The sequence below is a fragment of the Schistocerca cancellata genome, chromosome 2 (genome assembly GCF_023864275.1).
Source record: "Schistocerca cancellata isolate TAMUIC-IGC-003103 chromosome 2, iqSchCanc2.1, whole genome shotgun sequence".
Taxonomy (NCBI): domain Eukaryota; kingdom Metazoa; phylum Arthropoda; class Insecta; order Orthoptera; family Acrididae; genus Schistocerca; species Schistocerca cancellata.
In genome coordinates this window covers 628,524,805-628,546,184 of record NC_064627.1, presented here as the reverse complement: position 1 = coordinate 628,546,184, position 21,380 = coordinate 628,524,805, and the positions used below count along the sequence as shown (strand labels likewise).

The 21,380-nt window shown below is 41.3% G+C and overlaps 1 protein-coding gene across 1 annotated transcript in view; it reads left to right on the top strand.

The window, feature by feature from the left end:
* The window catches only part of LOC126157176 (leucine-rich repeat-containing protein 15-like), a 994,052-nt gene that overhangs the window by 954,853 nt on the left and 17,819 nt on the right, over window positions 1-21,380 (top strand). The window contains exons 7-8 of the mRNA XM_049916358.1: window positions 612-907; window positions 4,520-4,652. Of these exons, the coding sequence (XP_049772315.1) occupies window positions 612-907; window positions 4,520-4,652 (429 nt within the window). The remainder of the gene's footprint in view (window positions 1-611; window positions 908-4,519; window positions 4,653-21,380) is intronic.

The window sequence follows — 21,380 nt, the reverse complement described above, 5'->3', positions numbered from 1 at the left end:
CCACTGATAGCAGCATCGTTGTACAACTGACGACGCACGTCCAACTCGTATGGCAGCTCTCCGAAAGGACCATTCTGCTACTCGGAAGGCTACAATTTGACACCTTCCAAACTCGCTCATTTGGCCATAGGAAGCACGAGTGTGTCTTGATGGTACGGCTGCCTGCTTGTTTCACACGTTTGCACCACACTGAGCCTTCTGGCTGTGAGCATGCCCTGTTAAAGAGTAAACCCATTTGTGCTCTAGTAGCTATGAAAATACAGCACCTGTTGATGGACAACTTTTGTGCTATTATCAGTGCATCTTCTAACCCCAGGTGGCATATTCGTCATCGGCTCGAAATCGACATCATCATTCCAGATGTACACATTTTTTTCCGGCAGTGTAATTCGAAAAATATTCCAAACAAGCTCTCTCTCGCTGCTATTAGCGCATGGTATTTGAGGTTGTTTCCCAGCTTGATAGACCACGTGTCTAATAGGCCTGTCAAATTGTCCGTTTCGTCGTTCCCCACACCACTGTGGACGTTGTACGCGTTCATCGCTTACAACCTGCAGAGGTAAGTAGTCGTAGACGTGAGGCGTGTCTGACGGTGTTCCCGCGCTGTGCAGAGGCTGCGCGTGCTGCGCTGCCGCGGCTGCGCGCTGTCCAACATGAACACCATGGTGTACCGCCTGCTGCCCGACCTGACGCTGCTCGACCTGGGCGACAACGAGTTCAAGTACGTGGCGGCCGACGAGTTCAGCGACCTGCGGCGCCTGCGCACGCTGCTGCTCGACGGCAACCAGCTGCCGGTCGTGCTCGAGAACAGCTTCCAGCAGCAGCACGACCTCGAACACCTGTCGCTCGCACGCAACCGCCTCGCCAAGGTCACGGCTCAGGCGTTCCATGGGCTCTCCACCCTCAGGTCAGTACCACAGCACGAAATCCCTCCTACCGTGACCGCACTGCGTTCTAATGGATCTACACACGTTCTAGTGGATCTACACCCTTCCCAGCTCCACACAGGTAACATCACGGGGTGCTTATGCGGCTACTTGTAAAGCCACTAAGTCGCCACGTTCGTGTTGGCAATGGTAAAACAGTAGCAATCGATGCTGAAATTGCACTTACACCGTCGTTTTCTTATACCTGTTGTGTTATTTAATTATATGTAGCTCCAGAGCAACCAGAAGGATTTTATTGATTTTTGTTCTTATCTCAGATTTATCGAAGTCTTCGAGTAATTTGAAAACTTTGTTGTCGCCAACGAATTCTGTAACTTAACACGTCTGATATAATTTCAAACGACAATGAACAATAATCACGCAGACACCGTTAGGATGCTGTTTTATTCCATTTTCATGTATTCACATTACCGATTTTGAGATAGTCTCTTTAGTAAATGTTAAGGGGTCTTTCTGACAAGTTCTACAAAGCGATGCAGAGCAGCTGAACGTAATTTCTTTGTATTAATCGACCATCAACAAAACTCCACACATTAAAACGAAATATACCCTTTAGTGAAATGTGTGTGTGATAGGCTTAATGTATATTTTTATGCGGTACCCTGCCGAAAAGCAACCTTATATTTTAAATGACACAGCTTTTGTTAAAAGAACGACATCATTTCCACCCAACTATTATTGTAAAATACATATCCATGATGGAGCTGCAAACAGTTGTAGGTATGTGTAGTGTATGGATTAGTGTCCAAACGCTCTGCCTAAACGTGCGTGGCACGCCAGTGCTGTTTCTTACACCATACAAGGATCATCTATTCACATCTAATGGTCCCTTTTGAATGAACAGCACTCGAGACTAGGTTTATTGTTGTATCATCGGCCTACTGACTTCTCTGATGCGCCCTTTAATGAGTTCCTCTCCTGCTCTAACCCCTTCCTCTCACAGCAGCACTTTTACACAAAGACCTCAGTTACATTGGCCAAAAAAAGTGAAGCACCCAGAAGACCAAGGCAAAACGAAACGAAACTTCACGAGTTAAGATGGTATGTCACATTATTCCGCTTATTGCAAAACTGATACGTATTTCAATGATCTGTGCAGGGTGAGGCCGCTTATCAGGATGCCGTTGTACCCCATATAACCTGCATGTAACTGCTGATTCGGTTGGGAAGGGAATCTCAAAGCTGTTGTCTCGCCCACCTGGACCACGCCTGTTATTTCTAATATCCTGGATGCAGGCATTGGGACGGAACTCACCTTGGAGATGGTTCCATACGTGTTCCACTGGGAAGTGATCTGGGGATTTTGCTGACCACATAAGTACCTCATAATCATGCATACCGTTCATAGACACATATGACATGTGTGGACAATCTCCAGTCCAAACTCAGCCGTTTATGTTGAGGCGTACGCAGCAGCTTACACCTAGGACGGTAATCCTCTAGTCCAGCTGTTGCTAGACTCCGACCAATGTTGCGGGAGAACACAGAATGATGCAGTAAGTCCATTATTTGTTCTCGGATGGCAGGCATAGATGTGAATGGTTTACGAAGTACTTAGTGGACAATACAGCTATCTTCCCTAGCGGTGTTCGGATATGCTCCACTGGAACCTTGACGAAGAGAACGCATGCCCTCATCTTTCCACGCAGTCCAACATCCATTCACTGTGACATCCTAATGCCCCACAAATCTGAGAACTGCTTGATTTGACCAGCCGTCCAAATGGGGACCAATATTAAAACCCCTTTCATACTTTGTCAGGTACTCACAACGCTGCGACATCTCTGTGTCCTTTACAGTCATCAGGAAACGTATGATGCTGTTCACGGCCCTTCTATACACTACCAGGGGTGGTAACATCACAAACCATGAACAAATTAATACACCATAGCGACTGTTCTACCTATCACAGATAATTGTAACTCAAATCACTTATTTTGAATAAAAGCACTGCTTCAGCTGTATGGTTACATTATTTCAAAATCACGACTGGTTTCGTGGAGTACTTTTGATGTGAAACTTTTCTCCCGATTCTTAGAATTTTACTGCATTCTATAAATCATGTTGCATTCCACTGAGTCGCGGCGCTGCTTCGTACACCACGTGTCTGATTCACTGGAACATGCCCCCCCCCCCCTTCTACATTTGTTTATAGTGGGGCACAACTTTATTTTTAAAATGTAATGAAATTCTAGGAATCTAAGGAAAAGTTTAATATTAAATGTGCAACAGCATCGTGTTGTAATTATCACCTGATTATGTATCTACCCTTACGAAACCGGTAGTGCTTTTGAAGTAAAGTAACCATACAGATGCAGTGTTGTTTTTATTCAACATGAAGTTTTTCGTTTGCGGATGCAATTTAAATAAACATTTGTATTCTAATCGCTTTCTTTTGTCAGCGTTCGTTCCTTCGCCCATTTTCAAGAAAACGTCTCATCCCTTACCTGATCAGTCCCTCAAATTTTCAACTTCATTCTATGGCACCACATATCAAATGCTTCGGTGATGTGCTGTTCCCGTTTTCCCACTGTCCATGATTCGCTGCCATACAATGCTCTCCTCCAGATGAACATTAACAGATATTTCCTGTTCAAATTAAGGACATTGGTTGATACTGGTGGACCTATTTTGGCCAGGGGTATCGTCTTTACTGTGAAAATCTTCTTTTTATATCCTCTTGCTTGGTTCGTCACTAGCTGACTTAATAAAGTATTTATTTTGAAGAATAGCAGACACGTGGAAACTAAGTACTTTAAAATTACCGAGGCTGCAGAGCTCAGACAGCAGATGTAAATATTACTGTTGCAATAATCCTTCATGTTGCCCTTTGAGAGGCTATAAATTATCTAAGATTTTTGTTTCGATGGTGCTTAGTCCCAATCATGCAGTATTTTTTGAAAGGATACACCGCCATCTGACTGTAAATTTTTGTGTATTTCCTGTGTACAATCTAAATTTCGGCTTTTACGCTATTATCGAGTACAATGGTGTTAGACCATTAACGTCATATTGCTGTAGACTGTGCAGGATAATAATGCACACTTCAACGCATTTGCTTAACATGATATAAATGGTTAAATTAACGTCTTGTAGGAATGCAGCACATTATCGAATAAGCGCACTGTGTCTCGGAAAGACGATATTCTTGAGTCTTGTTTTTATCCGCTTTGGGTTGACTTCTCCAGGCATCATGTGCTTGTACGATAATGTGCTGCATCCCTACAAGACGTTAATTTGACCATTCATATTATGTTAAGCAAATGTGAAGTGTGTATTGTCATCCGCCACAGTACACAGCAAAATGACGTTAATGGTCTAAGAACATTGTACTCGATAATGGCGCGAAAGGCCAAAACTACACTTAAGACAAAGAAATATACAAAAATATACTGTCTGATGGTGGTGTATTCTTTCAAAAAAATCTATGATTTATTGCAGATTCCTGAGATTTCGTCAGTTGTGGTCACGAACTTTTTCTGTGAAATCAGTACTGGCATGGGCCACTGCTAAGCAGCAGCTCACAGCAATCACCATTAGGTCCTCGGCATATTGTGTACTGCGTGTTCCAGGAGCCTCGACTTGGGCTGGAACAAGCTGGACCGTCTGGAGCCCGCGTCGTTCGTGCCGCTGACGCAGTCCCTCAGGGAGCTGGACATAGCGGGCAACGCGCTCTCCGAGGAGAACGTGCACTACGTGCTGCAGGTGAGTCCGCAGGGGGGGATGCAGGGGCGCGACAACGCCGGCAGCAAAGCTGCGAACAAAGGCAGCGAGTCGGGCGGAAAGGCTGCTACTGGGGCGCCTCTGGCAGCTCTGGGAAAACCTTTACTCATCAGCCTGAGGGATTTGGCGCACTGGTTTATGCACCTGTAATACCACGAATGGCTTCGAATGCTGTGCTGACGATTTAGGCATACAGTGATTTAGCTAAATCAGTGGTTCCTACTTTTTTGGAGAGGAGTGTAATTACCCCATTGAGAAAGGCGGAGATAAAATAAAATTTTGTATGTGATACTAAACAAAACTCAGCCGTTATATTTAGTCTTGACTGCTAATGTTTGAAGAAAGTATTATCTACTGTCCCTATTTTGTAAGATTAAAACTTATTAGAACATCATCGTCATCCTAATCGTCACAACAAGCAGCATCCACTGCTAGACAAAAATCTCTTCGAGACCTTTCCATGCATTATGCTTTCAACGATGAACACACATGTGGCTCTTGCACGTTTTCTAGCCTGATCTACGAGCATGTGGTGGTGGTGGTTAGTGTTTAACGTCCCGTCGACAACGAGGTCATTAGAGACGGAGCGCAAGCTCGGGTTAGGGAAGGATTGGGAAGGAAATCGGCCGTGCCCTTTGAAAGGAACCATCCCGGCATTTGCCGGAAACGATTTAGGGAAATCACGGAAAACCTAAATCAGGATGGCCGGAGACGGGATTACGAGCATGTACACTACCTGATCAAAAGTATCCAGACAATTATTATGGATGTCTACCTTTTACGTTTAGAACGACACGATCTCTGTGTGTACACAGACAAATGTCTGGAGAGGAATTTCAGCCCATACTTCCTCAAGAGTCAAAACCAGAGGCGATAGCGATGTAGGACGCTGAGGTCCGGACTGATGTCGACGTTCTAACGCACGCCAGAGGTGTTCCATAGGGTTCATTCGGGACTCTTGGCCGGCTAGTCCATTCTGGAATGTTATTGTCCACAAACCACCGGGGTCAAAGATGCTGTTTTCTGACACGGTGCATTGTCATACTACAGTCATCGTGTCCCAAATCTTCCTCTACTGTACACAGTACGGAACGTTATAAAATATCATCGTATCCTTCCGCACTTAGCGTATCCTTAAGCGCAATAAGCTAATCACACAATAACCACAAGAGAACCTATACCATAACAACACGTCCTGTGTATATCACTGTTAGCACTACACGTGAACACAGGTAATGTTCCCCAGGTTTCGTTAAACCCAAACTCTTCCATCGGACTTGCACAGGGCATAACGTGGTTCATCACTCGTAATTACTCGTTTCCAGTCATCCAGTGTCCAATGGCGTCATTCTTTACATCTCTTCAAGAGTCACTGAGAACTGACTACAGAAATGAGTAGTTTGCAACGAGCTGCTGGACTATTGTACCTGATTATTTTTAACTCCGTGCGCAAAGTCACTGTGCTGGCTGGAAAGCTGGTAGCACAGTGCAACACACGAATGATCTCTTCCGCTGATTTCATGCAATTTTCTACTAATAGCTACCGCAGTGCTCGACGGTGCCTGTCACTCAGTACATACGACCTTCCTTCGGGTTTCCACTTCACAACTATATCACCAACAGCTGCCTTGGACAGATTTAGGATAGTAACGTCCCTGATGGATCTGGTACACAGGTGACATCCGATGACTTGTCTACTTTCGGACTTCTTCTAAGTTAACCATTTGTTCGTTGCTGCTGCTTTACTGGCGGAACAATATTCCCCTCTTCGTATTATATTGGGGGGGGGGGGGGAGGGGGTCTAACTCTAGTGATAACGAGAGGGTAGCCCTACATTACATGAGCATGTCCAGACACGATACTTTATATTCACTGGAAGGTCGTTTCATTTTATTTATTTATTTAATTTTTTTAATTACGCTGAATGCAACAAAAGATTTCGTCAGTTGATTTCCTCTCTCTCTGCCTGCTAGTTAGCTACTTTCTATGGAGCATTTTTCACGCTAGATCGTAGTAATGAAGAACGAATCATTTTATATTCACAAGTTAATCTCTGCGTACATCTCTGCACTATCCATTGAGCAATCCTAAATCTTGAATGGTGTCGGTGTGAAAAATCGATGATTCATTTGATTTAAACGTGTGTTAACTGCCGTTTAAAAAACTCTTTCACTTCGTTCAACGAACTTCACAACTTTTATATTCATCTGCTTTTTTTCTTTTTCAACTACTGTAGTGCAACGACGTATAGGTTTGTTTATAAATGACTTTCTTTTGATATATGACCATGTGCAGACTTCGTCACCTACGTCAGTTACAACCCACTTCAAAATGATTTATATTCTTTTTAAATTGTCACAGAATGGTTCTTGAACGAAACTGTAAAACATCAGTTGAGTCTTATGCAAAGAATTACATCACTTCGGCCATTTGGTTTTCGTAAACTTTCTCGATTTTAGATATCGTTTGTTTCTCCTCAGAAATTATATTGACACACGTTATCTTGATTTAATCGACATCAGAATCACACATTGAATAAACTTTTCAGATTCAAAGTTGCGATGACCACTGTCAAAATTCAATAATCTTGTCAAATATATTATTAATCAATTCACATAATTCTTCATGAATAAATCCTCAGAACACCTGTTTCTAGTTTAGTAGTATCCACTATTTTATTAGCTTCCTACATACAGATGTGAACTTGACCGTTGACAAACTAGGACTGACATTTTCAATAAGATTAAGCTCTCTATGACGTCAAGATTATACAAAAAGCCATCATCATCATCATCATCATCATTTAAGACTGATTATGCCTTTCAGCGTTCAGTCTGGAGCATAGCCCCCCTTATACAGTTCCTCCATGATCCCCTATTCAGTGCTAACATTGGTGCCTCTTCTGATGTTAAACCTATTACTTCAAAATCATTCTTAACCGAATCCAGGTACCTTCTCCTCGGTCTGCCCCGACTCCTCCTACCCTCTACTGCTGAATCCATGAGTCTCTTGGGTAACCTTGCTTCTCCCATGCGTGTAACATGACCCCACCATCTAAGCCTGTTCGCCCTGACTGCTACATCTATAGAGTTCATTCCCAATTTTTCTTTGATTTCCTTATTGTGGACACCCTCCTGCCATTGTTCCCATCTACTAGTACCTGCAATCATCCTAGCTACTTTCATATCCGTAACCTCAACCTTGTTGATAAGGTAACCTGAATCCACCCAGCTTTCGCTCCCATACAACAAAGTTGGTCGAAAGATTGAACGGTGCACAGATAACTTAGTCTTGGTACTGAGTTCCTTCTTGCACAAGAGAGTAGATCGTAGTGAGCGCTCACTGCATTAGCTTTGCTACACCTTGCTTCCAGTTCTTTCACTATGTTGCCATCCTGTGAGAATATGCATCCTAAGTACTTGAAACCGTCCACCTGTTCTAACTTTGTTCCTCCTATTTGGCACTGAATCCGTTTATATTTCTTTCCCACTGACATTACTTTCGTTTTGGAGATGCTAATCTTCATACCATAGTCCTTACATTTCTGATCTAGCTCTGAAATATTACTTTGCAAACTTTCAATCGAATCTGCCATCACAACTAAGTCATCCGCATATGCAAGACTGCTTATTGTGTGTTCACATATCTTAATCTCACCCAGCCAGTCTATTGTTTTCAACATATGATCCATAAATAATATGAACAACAGTGGAGACAGGTTGCAGCCTTGTCTTACCCCTGAAACTACTCTGAACCATGAACTCAATTTACCGTCAACTCTAACTGCTGCCTGACTATCCATGTAAAGACCTTTAATTGCTTGCAAAAGTTTGCCTCCTATTCCATAATCTTGTAGAACAGACAATAACTTCCTCCCAGGAACCCGGTCATATGCCTTTTCTAGATCTATAAAGCATAGATACAATTCCCTGTTCCACTCATAACACTTCTTCATTATTTGCCGTAGGCTGAAGATCTGGTCCTGACAACCTCTAAGAGGCCTAAACCCACACTGATTTTCATCCAATTGGTCCTCAACCAATACTCGCACTTTCCTTTCACCAATACCTGAGAAGATTTTACCCACAACGCTGATTAAAGAGATACCTCTGTAGTTGTTACAATCTTTTCTGTTTTCATGTTTAAAGATTGGTGTGATTACTGCTTTTGACCAGTCTGATGGAACCTGTCCCGACTCCCAGGCCATCTCAATTATCCTGTGTAGCCATTTAAGACCTGACATTCCACTGTATTTGATGAGTTCCGACTTAATTTCATCCACCCCAGCCGCTTTATTGCACTGCAATCTATTGACCATTTTTTCCACTTCCTCAAATGTGATCCTATTTCCATCATCATTCCTATCCCATTCTACCTCGAAATCTGAAACATTACTGATCGCATTTTCACCTACATTGAGCAACTCTTCAAAATATTCCCTCCATCTGCCCAAGGCATCCACAGGATTCACCAGCAGTTTTCCTGACCCGTCCAAAATACTTGTCATTTCCTTCTTACCTCCCTTTCGAAGACTGCTAATTACACTACAGAATGGTTTTCCAGCAGCTTGACCCATAGTCTCCAACCTGTTTCCAAAGTCTTCCCACGATTTCTTCTTGGATGCTGCAATTATCTGTTTGGCTTTGTTTCTTTCTTCAACATAACTTTCTCTGTCTACCTGGGTTCTGGTATGTAGCCATTTTTGATACGCCTTCTTTTTCCTTTTGCAGGCTGCCTTGACTGTATCATTCCACCAAGCTGTTTGCTTCATCCTACTTTTACACACTACTGTTCCAAGACATTCTTTAGCCACTTCTAGTACTGTGTCCCTGTACCTTGTCCATTCCTTTTCTAATGACTATAATTGACTACATTCAACTAACTGGTACCTTTCTGAGATCGCTGTTATGTACTTGTGCCTGATTTCCTTATCCTGAAGTTTCTCCACTCTTATCCTCCTACATATGGACCTGACCTCCTGCACTTTCGGCCTCACAATCCCAAATTCACTGCAGATTAAATAATGATCAGTGTCATCAAAGAATCCCCTGAATACACGAGTGTCCCTCCACAGCCTTCCTGAATTCCTGATCTGTTATTATATAGTCAATGACAGATCTGGTTCCCCTGCCTTCCCAAGTATACCGGTGAATGTTCTTATGTTTAAAAAAGGAGTTTGTGATTACTAAGCCCATACTGGCACAGAAATCCAAGAGTTGTTTCCCGTTCCTGTTGGCCTCCATATCCTCTCCAAATTTACCCATAACCTTTTCATACCCTTCTGTTCGATTTCCAATCCTGGCGTTAAAATCACCCATGAGCAGAACACTGTCCTTGTCCTTTACTCTAACAACTACATCACTGAGTGCCTCATGAAAACTATCCATCTTATCTTGATCTGTCCCTTCACAATGCGAATATACTGACACAATCCTAATTTTCTTGCTAGACACTGTCAAATCTATCCACATCAGTCGTTCGTTTACATACCTTATTGCAACTACGCTGGGTTCCATTTCTTTCCTGATGTAAAGCCCTACACCCCATTGTGCTATTCTTGCTTTGACTCCTGACAGGTAGACCTTGTATTCTCCCACTTCCTCTTCTTTCTCACCCCTTACCCGAATGTCACTAACAGCTAAAACGTCCAGCCCCATCTTACTTGCAGCCTCTGCCAGCTCTACCTTCTTCCCAGAGTAGCCTCCATTGATATTAATAGCTCCCCATCTCATTACCATTTGTTTGCCAAGTCGTATCTTAGGAGTCCCTGGTTTGTCAGTTAGAGGTGGGACTCCGTCACCTCCAAAGGTCCGAGGCATTTTGCTCTGATTGTTGCCAGCATCATATTTAAAGTACCTGGGAAGCAGGTTGCTAGCCTTACTTGCCCTGAGTCCCATTGGGTTTTACCCCTAACGGCTAAGGGACTAACCGGTGGATTTGGTAGTCTTTGCCGTATGAGCACAAAGGTGACCACGACTCAGAATATGTCCGAGATGCCCAGCCTTATTCCAAAGTAACTGGTATCCCGACTGTCGGGACCACTTACTTGGCCACTCATACGTTGCCCGTGGTTCATGAACTAGGACATGACTACAGGAACCCACACCAAGAACCACTTACACAAAAAGAGTACAAAAAATTCATTTTCAATTTTTTGAAGCACGACGCAACAGCTCGGTTCCAGGATCTTCTGTTGCTCTTTGGCTGTCGACCCGCGACGTATAGTGGCCAGCAATTTTCTCTCTGGTCGCGGCAGCGAAGATGCTGTCTCCGTTCGTTGCGCCGCTTTCTCCGTACATGAAACATACAAAAATACAAAAAATTTAGATAATTCACAGCTATTACAAAAATATTACAAAAATACATAAACAAAACTAAATTAAACTTATATTCACCTGCAAACTGGGCTGACACTGGTGGATGGGTTACGCTTCAATTTCGCTTCCCACTACATACCCCACCCACAAGCTCAGTTTGTCAGGTTTTAACCGAAAATAAGACCTTTTCTATATACCATATTTAACTGTTAATACATTTTCCTCACATTTTACGTAATCTAGAGTCCTTGCTCTTAGACAGATTTAATCCTTTTACTACGATATTGTTGTGACTATTTGTCATTTACTCTTAACTGTGCTATTATGGTAATTCATAATCGAATATATGGAGATTATTCCTTTTCGTTTAATAGTTGCTAGTAAATACTAATTTAGTACGTTCTTTAACGCTGTTACATTAGGACAGAGCGTTCAAATTGTGATAAATTAGTTTTAGTTTTATTCATTTACAAGAGTTATTCTTTCCAAAAATGTATATTACTAATAAGTTTCTCACAATAACTAATAGTAGTACTATTTACTATACTCCATTCTTTTCACTAATGCCTTATTTATGTCTGAGGTCAAGAAGAAATCAAGCAAAACTTTCTTTAGAATCTCGGCACGGCTTTCTTTACCTTCGGACACCTTGTGGGGTAATGGCAATTTATTTAGGAGAAACAAGCGAGAGAGCCCCGTTTGGTGTGTTCTATATTAACACTATTACAAACCTCTATTAAAGGCACTCTGCTATGTTCTCGTGAGCCATATAGCTCTGGACGCCCATGGTCCCTAAAATTATTGACCATCGCCTTTGGTTCCTACTATCCGAGTAAATATAAAAATATACAAAATTCCTACTGACCTAATAACAAAATTTCTTCCATGTAAATCCCCTTTTAGTTATCTTTCTCTTTTTGAAGTACCGGTAGATTATTGTAGAACACTTGTTTAAACTTCCTGTTGTTTATTTAAAATAACACGTAACTATCACGAAAACTTCACATGAATAAACTATGAACGCTCTTCCGTATGTAACTTATACTAAATATTAACTTATTTAGGAATGAAGGGTTTCATTTGATCAACACTATATAATCCTTTAATTACACCTGATGAAGGTTCCATAAGAAGTAACGCTTTGGGATGTCCAATCTTATGTACAACTTATGGACCTTCAAAGATAAAGAAGAATTTTCTACATTCCTTACCGATCTTAGAACTTTTAGGATGAGATCGTACTAACACAAGATCTCCTACCTGAAATGAGGGTTCTATAGCAAGTTGATTATAACTTTTAATTCTCCGTTCAGCATTTTTAACAATCTGTTCGCAAATTTTTTCGTCTGGGATGCATTGCTGGATCTCATTTACTGGTGGCCAAGGTAGAGCAGCTAGTAAAGGCTCACCTATAATTCGTAGAATAACATTTTTCTTTCCTTTACATAATACGGTAATCCACTAATTAGGACTCGTATTAGATGACTTTCAATCATTGGGTCTCCAATTAATTTAGCACGGTTTAAATGCCATTCGAAATAATTCCCATAACCTCTCCACCGTTTAGAATATGGAGGAGGGTCTAACAACTCTAAAGTTAAGTGTTGTTGTTTTCCTCTTGACCAATGTTGTTTAAACTGCTTAACAAAATCATCCCAGTCCCTAAATTCAGTTCTATGCAGTACTGCCCATTCCGCAGCCTCTGCTTCTAAATGTCCTATTACAAATTGAATCCGTTTTTCATTACTCCATTTAGGAGATAATGAAGTTTCAAAAGCTTTTGTAAAGATTATAGGGTGAAGTTCGCCTCCTGGTTTGAATACAGGAAATCGACTTGCTACATTTGAATTTGTCGTTATATCATCCAAACATTCTGTGAGAGACATAGTTGGATTTTGTTTAGATTGCAGAGACGGAGTTGCATCGGATTGGCTTGCCGTGATTTCTTTATTTATATTATTGTCGTTCGAGCTAGCAAATACGATGCGACTGTTGTCTCTGATTACGTTATTACTTCTACTACTTGAAATATTTTCATTATTATCTAATTCCGATAACCGTTTAGTAATTTCTTGTATTCTCATTTCTGTATTGGATACGCGATTAGCTAATATCGATTCTTCACTGTGTTCATGATGTGAACGCTCTGTACCTTCGTCAATGTTATTATCTTTGGCAGTCTCAAGGTTACTGCATATTTCAGTAATTAAAAATTTCATGTTTTCGAGTTCGGTATGATCTTTTTCTACTTGATGAGTTAATGTCTTTAATTCTACATTATCTATTGAAGAAATCTCTACAGGTTTGGTAGAGACCTCTTTAATAGATTCCAATAATTCTCTACTAACAGTTTCTGTTTGCATAGAAAATTCATCTCGTAACATATCGTTATTTTTCTGTATTTCATTTACAACAAAGATATTGACACTATCTAGTCTCTCGGTTAAGTCAGTAGTATCATTTCGCATGCGAGCTTTTTCCTCACGCGATTCCTGCATATGTTCTTCTAACCTTTTACAATTATCCGCAATCTTATTACTAAGTCCTACTAGTTTTTCCTGCATTTCAACTTTAGAAGACTCTATTTTATCACTTAATTCTCGACTGGTTTCATTAAGATGTTCCTGTAAACTGCCTGTCGATTTCGTTAGCTCCTCTTTTAATCTAGCAGTAGATTCTTCGTTAGACTGTTTTAATTCCTGTTTTAGTTCCTCTTTTAATCTAGCAGTAGATTCTTCGTTAGACTGTTTTAATTCCTGTTTTAATCTAGCAGTAGATTCGTCGTTAGACTGTTTTAATTCCTGTTTTAATCTAGCAGCAGATTCTTCGTTAGATTGTTTTAATTTAGCGATCGCCCTAAAAAGGGATCTCATGCTCCTATCGGACATAGATTGCTCTTCGTCTGACATTTCACTTCCCGACATTATTGTAAGATATTAACTAGTTACACACGCAGACTTGTAATCAACAATCCTGTAAAAGCACACTCCCTATGTACAACACTCCACTTCCAACTTGAAACAAACTCACCGGACACTAGTATTGTTATTTGTAGTTCTCGATGATCAGTGTGCTGCTATGGGCTGCAGATGTAACAGCCGTCGATGCAGCCGCTGAGATGCTGCGACCCCGCTTCCGCAACCGGCAGGACGCTGAGTCGAACACCGGAGACGTCACTGGCTGCAACCACGCCCGGCACCGCCGTACACAGGCGAAGCCCTCAACAACACCTCTAATACCAGCCGGAGGAACGCCCCTCAGCTGACGTACTGGGCCTGTTAGTTTAGGGAGAAAAAGGGTTGTCGGGGTTTGCAGCGTTCAGATGCTGCCCACCAGATGCGGCTTCTCGTGGAATAACTGCGTGACCGTACTGCTTGGCTGCGCTCCGTCAGATGCCCACACCCGCGAAGTCGCCGCTGGCTGGTGAAGGCTCCACGAAACCTCGCGTTGACTTCCGAAGGACTCTTGATGTTTTGTTTCGTACCGGTATGCCTTAGTTGCACACAAGTCCTGTTTATAAGGTCGCCACGGTGTAGTGTAACGACGTATAGGTTTGTTTATAAATGACTTTCTTCTGATATATGACCATGTGCAGACTTCGTCGCCTACGTCAATTACAACCCACTTCAAAATGATTTATATTCTTTTTAAATTGTCACAGAATGGTTCATGAACGAAACTGTAAAACATCAGTTGAGTCGTATGCAAAGAATTACATCACTTCGGCCATTTGGTTTTCGTAAACTTTCTCGATTTTAGATATCGTTTGTTTCTCCTCAGAAATTATATTGACACACGTTATCTTGATTTAATCGATATCAGAATCACACATTGAATAAACTTTTCAGATTCAAAGTTGCGATGACCACTGTCAAAATTCAATAATCTTGTCAAATAAATAATTATTAATCAATTCACATAATTCTTCATGAATAAATCCTCGGAACACCTGTTTCAACTTTAGTAGTATTCACTATTTTATTAGCTTCCTACATACAGATGTGAACTTGACCGTTGACAAACTAGGACTGACATTTTCAATAAGATTAAGCTCTCTATGACGTCATTGTTATACAAAAAGAGTACAAAAAATTCATTTTCAATTTTTAGAAGCACGACGCAACAACTCGGTTCCAGGATCTTCTGTTGCTCTTTGGCTGTCGACCCGCGACGTATAGTGGCCAGCAATTTTCTCTCTGGTCGCGGCAGCGAAGATGCTGTCTCCGTTCGTTGCGCCGCCCTCTCCGTACATGAAACATACAAAAATACAAAAAATTTAGATAATTCACAGCTATTACAAAAATATTACAAAAATACATAAACGAAACTAAATTAAACTTATATTCACCTGCAAACTGGGCTGACACTGGTGGATGGGTGACGCTTCAATTTAGCGTCCCACTACACTACTCGCTTGGTTTTAACTGTTAGCACTTGCCGTCCGTAATACTTTTGATTACCAATTGCTTTGCTGGTGTGTTTAATAGAAAACTGAATGCCAAGATGTCAAGGTAATAAGGCCATTTTCAGTCGGTGAACCGTTATTTTAAGACGGTAATTTCGTCAAAAATGCTAATTCTAGGATGCTGCGAAGACAATATAGCGGCCGGCACCATTTTGAAGAAATGTAGATACCAAGTAATTGGCATTACCAACAAAGATTTAGTAATACCATATCTATTGAGTACAATTTGCAAGTGAAAGGGTAGGTTTTTACCTGCGGCAACAGTTAAAGTAAAGGCAAGTGAGGCTGCACGACTGATAACGTGCAGTGCCTGACACCAAACAGAGAGCTATGGAGCTAGTTATAAACGAGCACTAGCACTGATATATTATTCTTTGGATTACTAAAAAAACATACAAAGGCATATAACTTCTATTCTTTCTGCTATCAACTTTATATTTTTCTCATTTTAAATACAGACTTTCTAATATAACCCCCCCCCCCCCCCCCAATGTTTCTGATGAAAATTTACTTTGTTGGTTGTGAGTATACTAGCGATTGAGGATTCACCTTACTTACTTGTTGGCAGTGTGCAGGACTAATTGCGTATTCGAGAGATTTCAACGTAGGTCTTAGCACAGTGAATCAAACAGATACATACTGGACGATGTCCCTCGTCGTAATTTGCTGTCTGAAGTCTGTCAGCGTGAAATTCATGTTCCTCCGTAACCAACAAAGCCATACGAAAAATAATAGTGTGTTAACAAATTCCCTTCCACTTCATTTCTATAAATATTAATTATGTTCAGGACCATGGAGATTACATTAAAGCAGTAAGTTATCGATTTTTCATCCAAAATTACAGTAAAATAACAACTTGTCAAAACACATTTTGTTTGCAGTGTAACTAGTACTCACTGTTAATGTAGCAAAAATATCCAAACTGATATACGGAAGTCACACCTAATTACCAAAAGAGAGACGCACACAGTTCTGTTTCTCAGTACTAGCTGAGTACCTGGCGTTGCAAGGGTGTGCATTTATTCCAATCTCCTATTAATTCACCTCCTCCTCCTCTATCTATCTGTCCACCTCCCATTCTCCATCTCCTCTTGTCCCTAAATCTGCCCATCTCCCCCTACCTTCTCTCTGTCCATCAGCTGCTCCTCCCCCCCCCAACCACACACACACTCTGTCAATATGCTCCTTCATCTCGATCCATGTTCTCCTCCCCACTTCTCATTCCATCTCCTCCTCCCACTCACATTTATTCTCTCCCGTCCTCTCTCTATCGATCTCCCCCTCTCTCTGCCTGTCTCCTCCGTCCCCCTCTCGCGGTTCCTCTCCTCCACCCTCTTTTCTCTACGTCCTTTCTTTTCTCCGTCCATCTCTTCATCCCCCTGTTAATCTCCTCCTCTTTCCTTTCTTTGTCTATCTCCTCTTCTCCCCTTTCTCTGTCCATTTCCTCCAGTCGTGAGAACAGACAAACCAGAAGAACAAGTTATGTAGGAGTTGCTATTGGCTTACATTTAAGAAATCTGCATGGAATTTAACATATCACAAGCAGTATTATAAATGTAAGTAGCAGGGTAAAACGCCATTACATCGTCCATAACATTCTCATTTTAAATCTTCAGGTAAAACGTGTTATATTCAGCCTAAAACGAACAAAACGGCAAGAAAATAAATTAAGTAATGACCAACGAGTAAGATACTATTTATTTAGAAGGAAGGGTAATTAATTGAGTGTACCACGCTATTTTTGGAAGCAATTGAAAGATAGACTCTTTAGTATTGTAATTTTTTTAAATTCAGATTTTGCATGGAGATTTAAAAGTTTAGTGTTCTGGGCGATACAGAGGTGTTGTACACTGCTAGTTGCATTTATTTTACCGTAATATTAATATCCAGTAAATATTTCAAAAGCAAGCCAAAAGCAATTTTTACGTAACTTGTAACGGGTATCAGTGGCAACGGTAGTTAAGCTACCGAAACTGGTAATCACAGTGTAAAATTTTTTTTAATATTGAAAGTGACTGAGACAACATATAAAAGAATTCCCAAAATTTTTAAAAGTTTCCTAGAAAGTTTTTAAAATTTTTGTATTTTTGTATTTCATTATCTAGAATATAATTGAAAAATGAATTCCCACTGGTGCACATTACCTATACAGCCTCGTGGTAGTGTGCAAACGGTAGCATTCGATACAAAGAAAAGTTGTTCGTTGTGACATGTTAAAACTCTACATATTTTCTCAGAAATGAATCTTCCTTTCATAATAATAATCAGAAAAGAGAGAAAGTTTAGTGTAGCGTGAAATCGGGCACTGACTTCTGTTAGACAGATTTTGACTACAGAATGCAGATTCGAATGGATGTGGATGGTGGTAATTGTGCAGAGATTAAGAGATTTGCACAAAATAGACTAGTGTGGAAAGCTGCCTCAGACCATTGGGATCATAAAAACTGTAACAATTTACGTCAGACGCAAAATATTTTTTAGTACGGGAGCATGGTTTGAACCCATTGTTCTCGCATATACAAGTACGTTCATTGTCTAAACCATTGCACCACTTCACTCGGTACTAACAATAATGTTAGCAGTTCTTATTTTTCAGAACAGTGGTACAAGATACTTCCGTACTGCTGCCATTTAAACAATTAAAGGGGATAATTTGTAAGATGCAGTTTTCTCGAATATTCAGAGCCTAACAGCGCTGCTTCAGAAAGACTCTAAAAGTGTCCTGGGGCAGCACGAAAAGTTGCACAGTGAAATGTTATTTCATGACCCCGTCGTGATTCGTCTGCGAAGGCGAAAAGAAAAGAGATATCCAATGTTGGAAGAATGAAACGGAAAGAGAGCAAAGTAGTTGAAGTTCGCGCGAAAACTTCCGTCCCCTTTATTAAAAACGGATTACAGCTCCTGAAACAAAAACTGATTAAAGTGAATTAAATGCCGGAATTACAAGCCGTGTAGAACTCTTTCGACAAGTTTCTCCTGCTGGTTCCAGCTCTGACTCTTAAAGAGCCAGCTGTAATCGAAGGCAATTTCAGTCAGAAGGCTAACTACAACGATTTACATCCACGATTTCCGCTTAGTGCAAACGCAAACAATGTTCTGTGGGAAAACGGGGTTAATGGCACAGTGCCAAGCATAATAGTTATGGTTTTCTATCACGGAACACGAACCGTTGAAGGGAGAAAATAAAACTCTGCTACCACTATTCTTCGTCAATTTCTGTATAAAGAGGAATCCAATAGGAAAATGGCCTTTATTACATATCTACGGGCAAACGTTACTGTCACTCGCAAAACTACATTGGTCACAATTTCTGATACAACGAAATGGCTCTCGAAGAATCGGGGATACTACCTGTCATGTTTTTCAGTGTACTGCTTCAACAAATAAGTACAATTTCGAATTAATTATATCGAGGTAATATGGATGAACAATCGCTGGAATTTTACACCATTTGGGATGTTATCTTTTATGTGAGTTGCCCTTCGTTTTTTGTTTTAGTATAACTCATATAGAATGAATTTCTTGTTTCTTGTTAAATGTCACTTACATAATTAGTTTCACTACTCCTCAACAAATAAAATGGCTGGTGTATGGTCTGACTTAACAGCATTTCGATTATACGTAACCATAGTTACATATCTACGCATTGATGTTGTATTTCATGATATCTGATACGCCATTTAAATTTTCATATGACAATCTGGCCAAAAAAGAAATATTTGAAACGCATCGCTGGAATCTAATTTCAGTGTAAAAACTGGCATTGACAATGACACGCTTCTGAACCGTGTAAAGCTAACGACAGAAAAGGAACTGATACGTAGTTACTTAATACCTGTTTATTTATTCTTTAAATCTAAAGGGGGTGGAAGGGCTGACATAATAAAGTGAACATTTCAGTTCCATGGGTTTCTTAGCTACCCAAAACAATCACATAAAATTTGACAGGAGCCACTCGGGCAAGATTATTTAAGAGACTTATATTACATAAAATCATATGCACGTTAATAAATCATCTCCCATAAACAGGCAAAATATTTAAGAAACTCTCATTACATAAAACCATAAACAAATTAATAAATATCTCCCATGATCGGATTTTAATTATAACTTTAACAAACAACTCTAGCTAAGACATTATTTAAGACCCTTTCAATTTAAAATTTAACACGAATAATTAAAAAATATTTATTAAACACAAGCTGGGCAATCTTGCAGAGTGAACCCGAAATTATTCAAATGCCCATTGACTTGTAAGATGGACGTTTGGTGCATAGAAAGTTTCAACTTTGTACAATGACAAATATGTAACAACAGAAGCAAAGTCCAAGCTTGTAAGGCCGAAGTTTAACCACTAACTGTGGAACTGACTGAGAAAAGTATATTTCGAACAAAGACGTGGCTCCGTTTGCTACCCCACGTCGAGTAGGGCACCAAAATGTGAACCAAGTAAACGCTATCGAAGAGGAACACAAGAGCTCAGGCCAATTCCACCGCCCGTAAGCCAGAGTTGTAATTTAAAGGGAAGCGCAGTGCTTCGGTTGCCCACAGTAAAACTGTACTTGGTAAACAAACACTAGGAGAGTTAAATGAACTGGCTCTCAAGAACCGACACTCACTAGAACTTTATGACACACATCGGCAAATACATCGATATTATGCGGAAGCAGAGCACACACTTCGTAAGAAAGCCTCAAGTGAAATCAAACAAACATAACATCATACGTCTTGCAACGTCTTACTGTACCAAGAGCAATAACAGTCACAGTTAACTAAGCGTTCTTAGTAATTAGCGTACGTAACTGGGTGTCTTGATGCTGGGGCGATTTTGAAAAAGGGTCAGACCATAACTTCACGAGACCATAACAGCGTGTCCCTCCAAGGAAGCGGGCACATGCACTGCTCACAAGGTCGCCGGAGAATGCACAGCGGCGGCCAACTCCCGCCGACTCCAGTACAACCACGTGACAAACATCGCCCCGCCACAGGCACGCCGTTTTCGCTCCTGTCCGCCAGCCAATCGCCGACTCGCGCACCACCGCGTTCCGCTCTCGTTGTGACCTCTCGCTCTACTCGCGATCGGCACTCCCTTACATCTCGAGCAGGCCCAAGCCCAAAGACAAACTCCTGCACTAGGAAATCTATCGTCCAGACAAACTCCTGCACTAGGAAATCGATCGTCCTCATGTCAGAGATACTACTGGCGCCAGTCCCACCACGGCTCAGGAACGTTTCTTACGCTGACGGAGAACAATCGTGCGTTAGCTGCACAAATATGACGAGGTAGGCGCACATCAGTACATGTTGAACCAGCTGTATTTTCACATAAGGGGCGGTTCTAATTAAGCTTTGACTACGTGACCCAGTGTAGACAGAAAAATATTTACCGTCCAGGTACCCATCTTTAGGGGAATGACGTTCAGGTTGTTCTCTGCAGTATATACATTGTTAGCAGTTTTAGTGTCATGGCTTGCCGTTAGGCGCCGGTACTGTAACGACGACCTAGGGTTAAACATCAGTGTGTATTACAGTTGCAGACAGACAACATGGGTTCGGATAAAGTGGTCTGGGCTTTACTCGTAAATCTGTTTTATCAAAACAACGGCAATAGTTCTGCTACTGTTCGCGGGTATCGACGTGTTAAAGGCTGGGGCAGAAGGACGTGATGCTAAAGACGAATTAACTGGTGACAAGTGCTCCTGGGAATGGCCGACGGGCAGTTGTGCTACAAATTGTTGAAGAAGTTAATGTTGGCATGGTTTAGAATGCAGGGTGTAATGTGCGATCTTCAGACAGTGAACGAGCCGTGTCACAACATCTGAACGCTCCATGATTCGCTGTTCGAGGCCGGTCGGAGTGGCCGAGCGGATCTAGGCGCTACAGTCTGGAACCGCGCCACCGCTACGGTCGCAGGTTCGAATCCTGCCT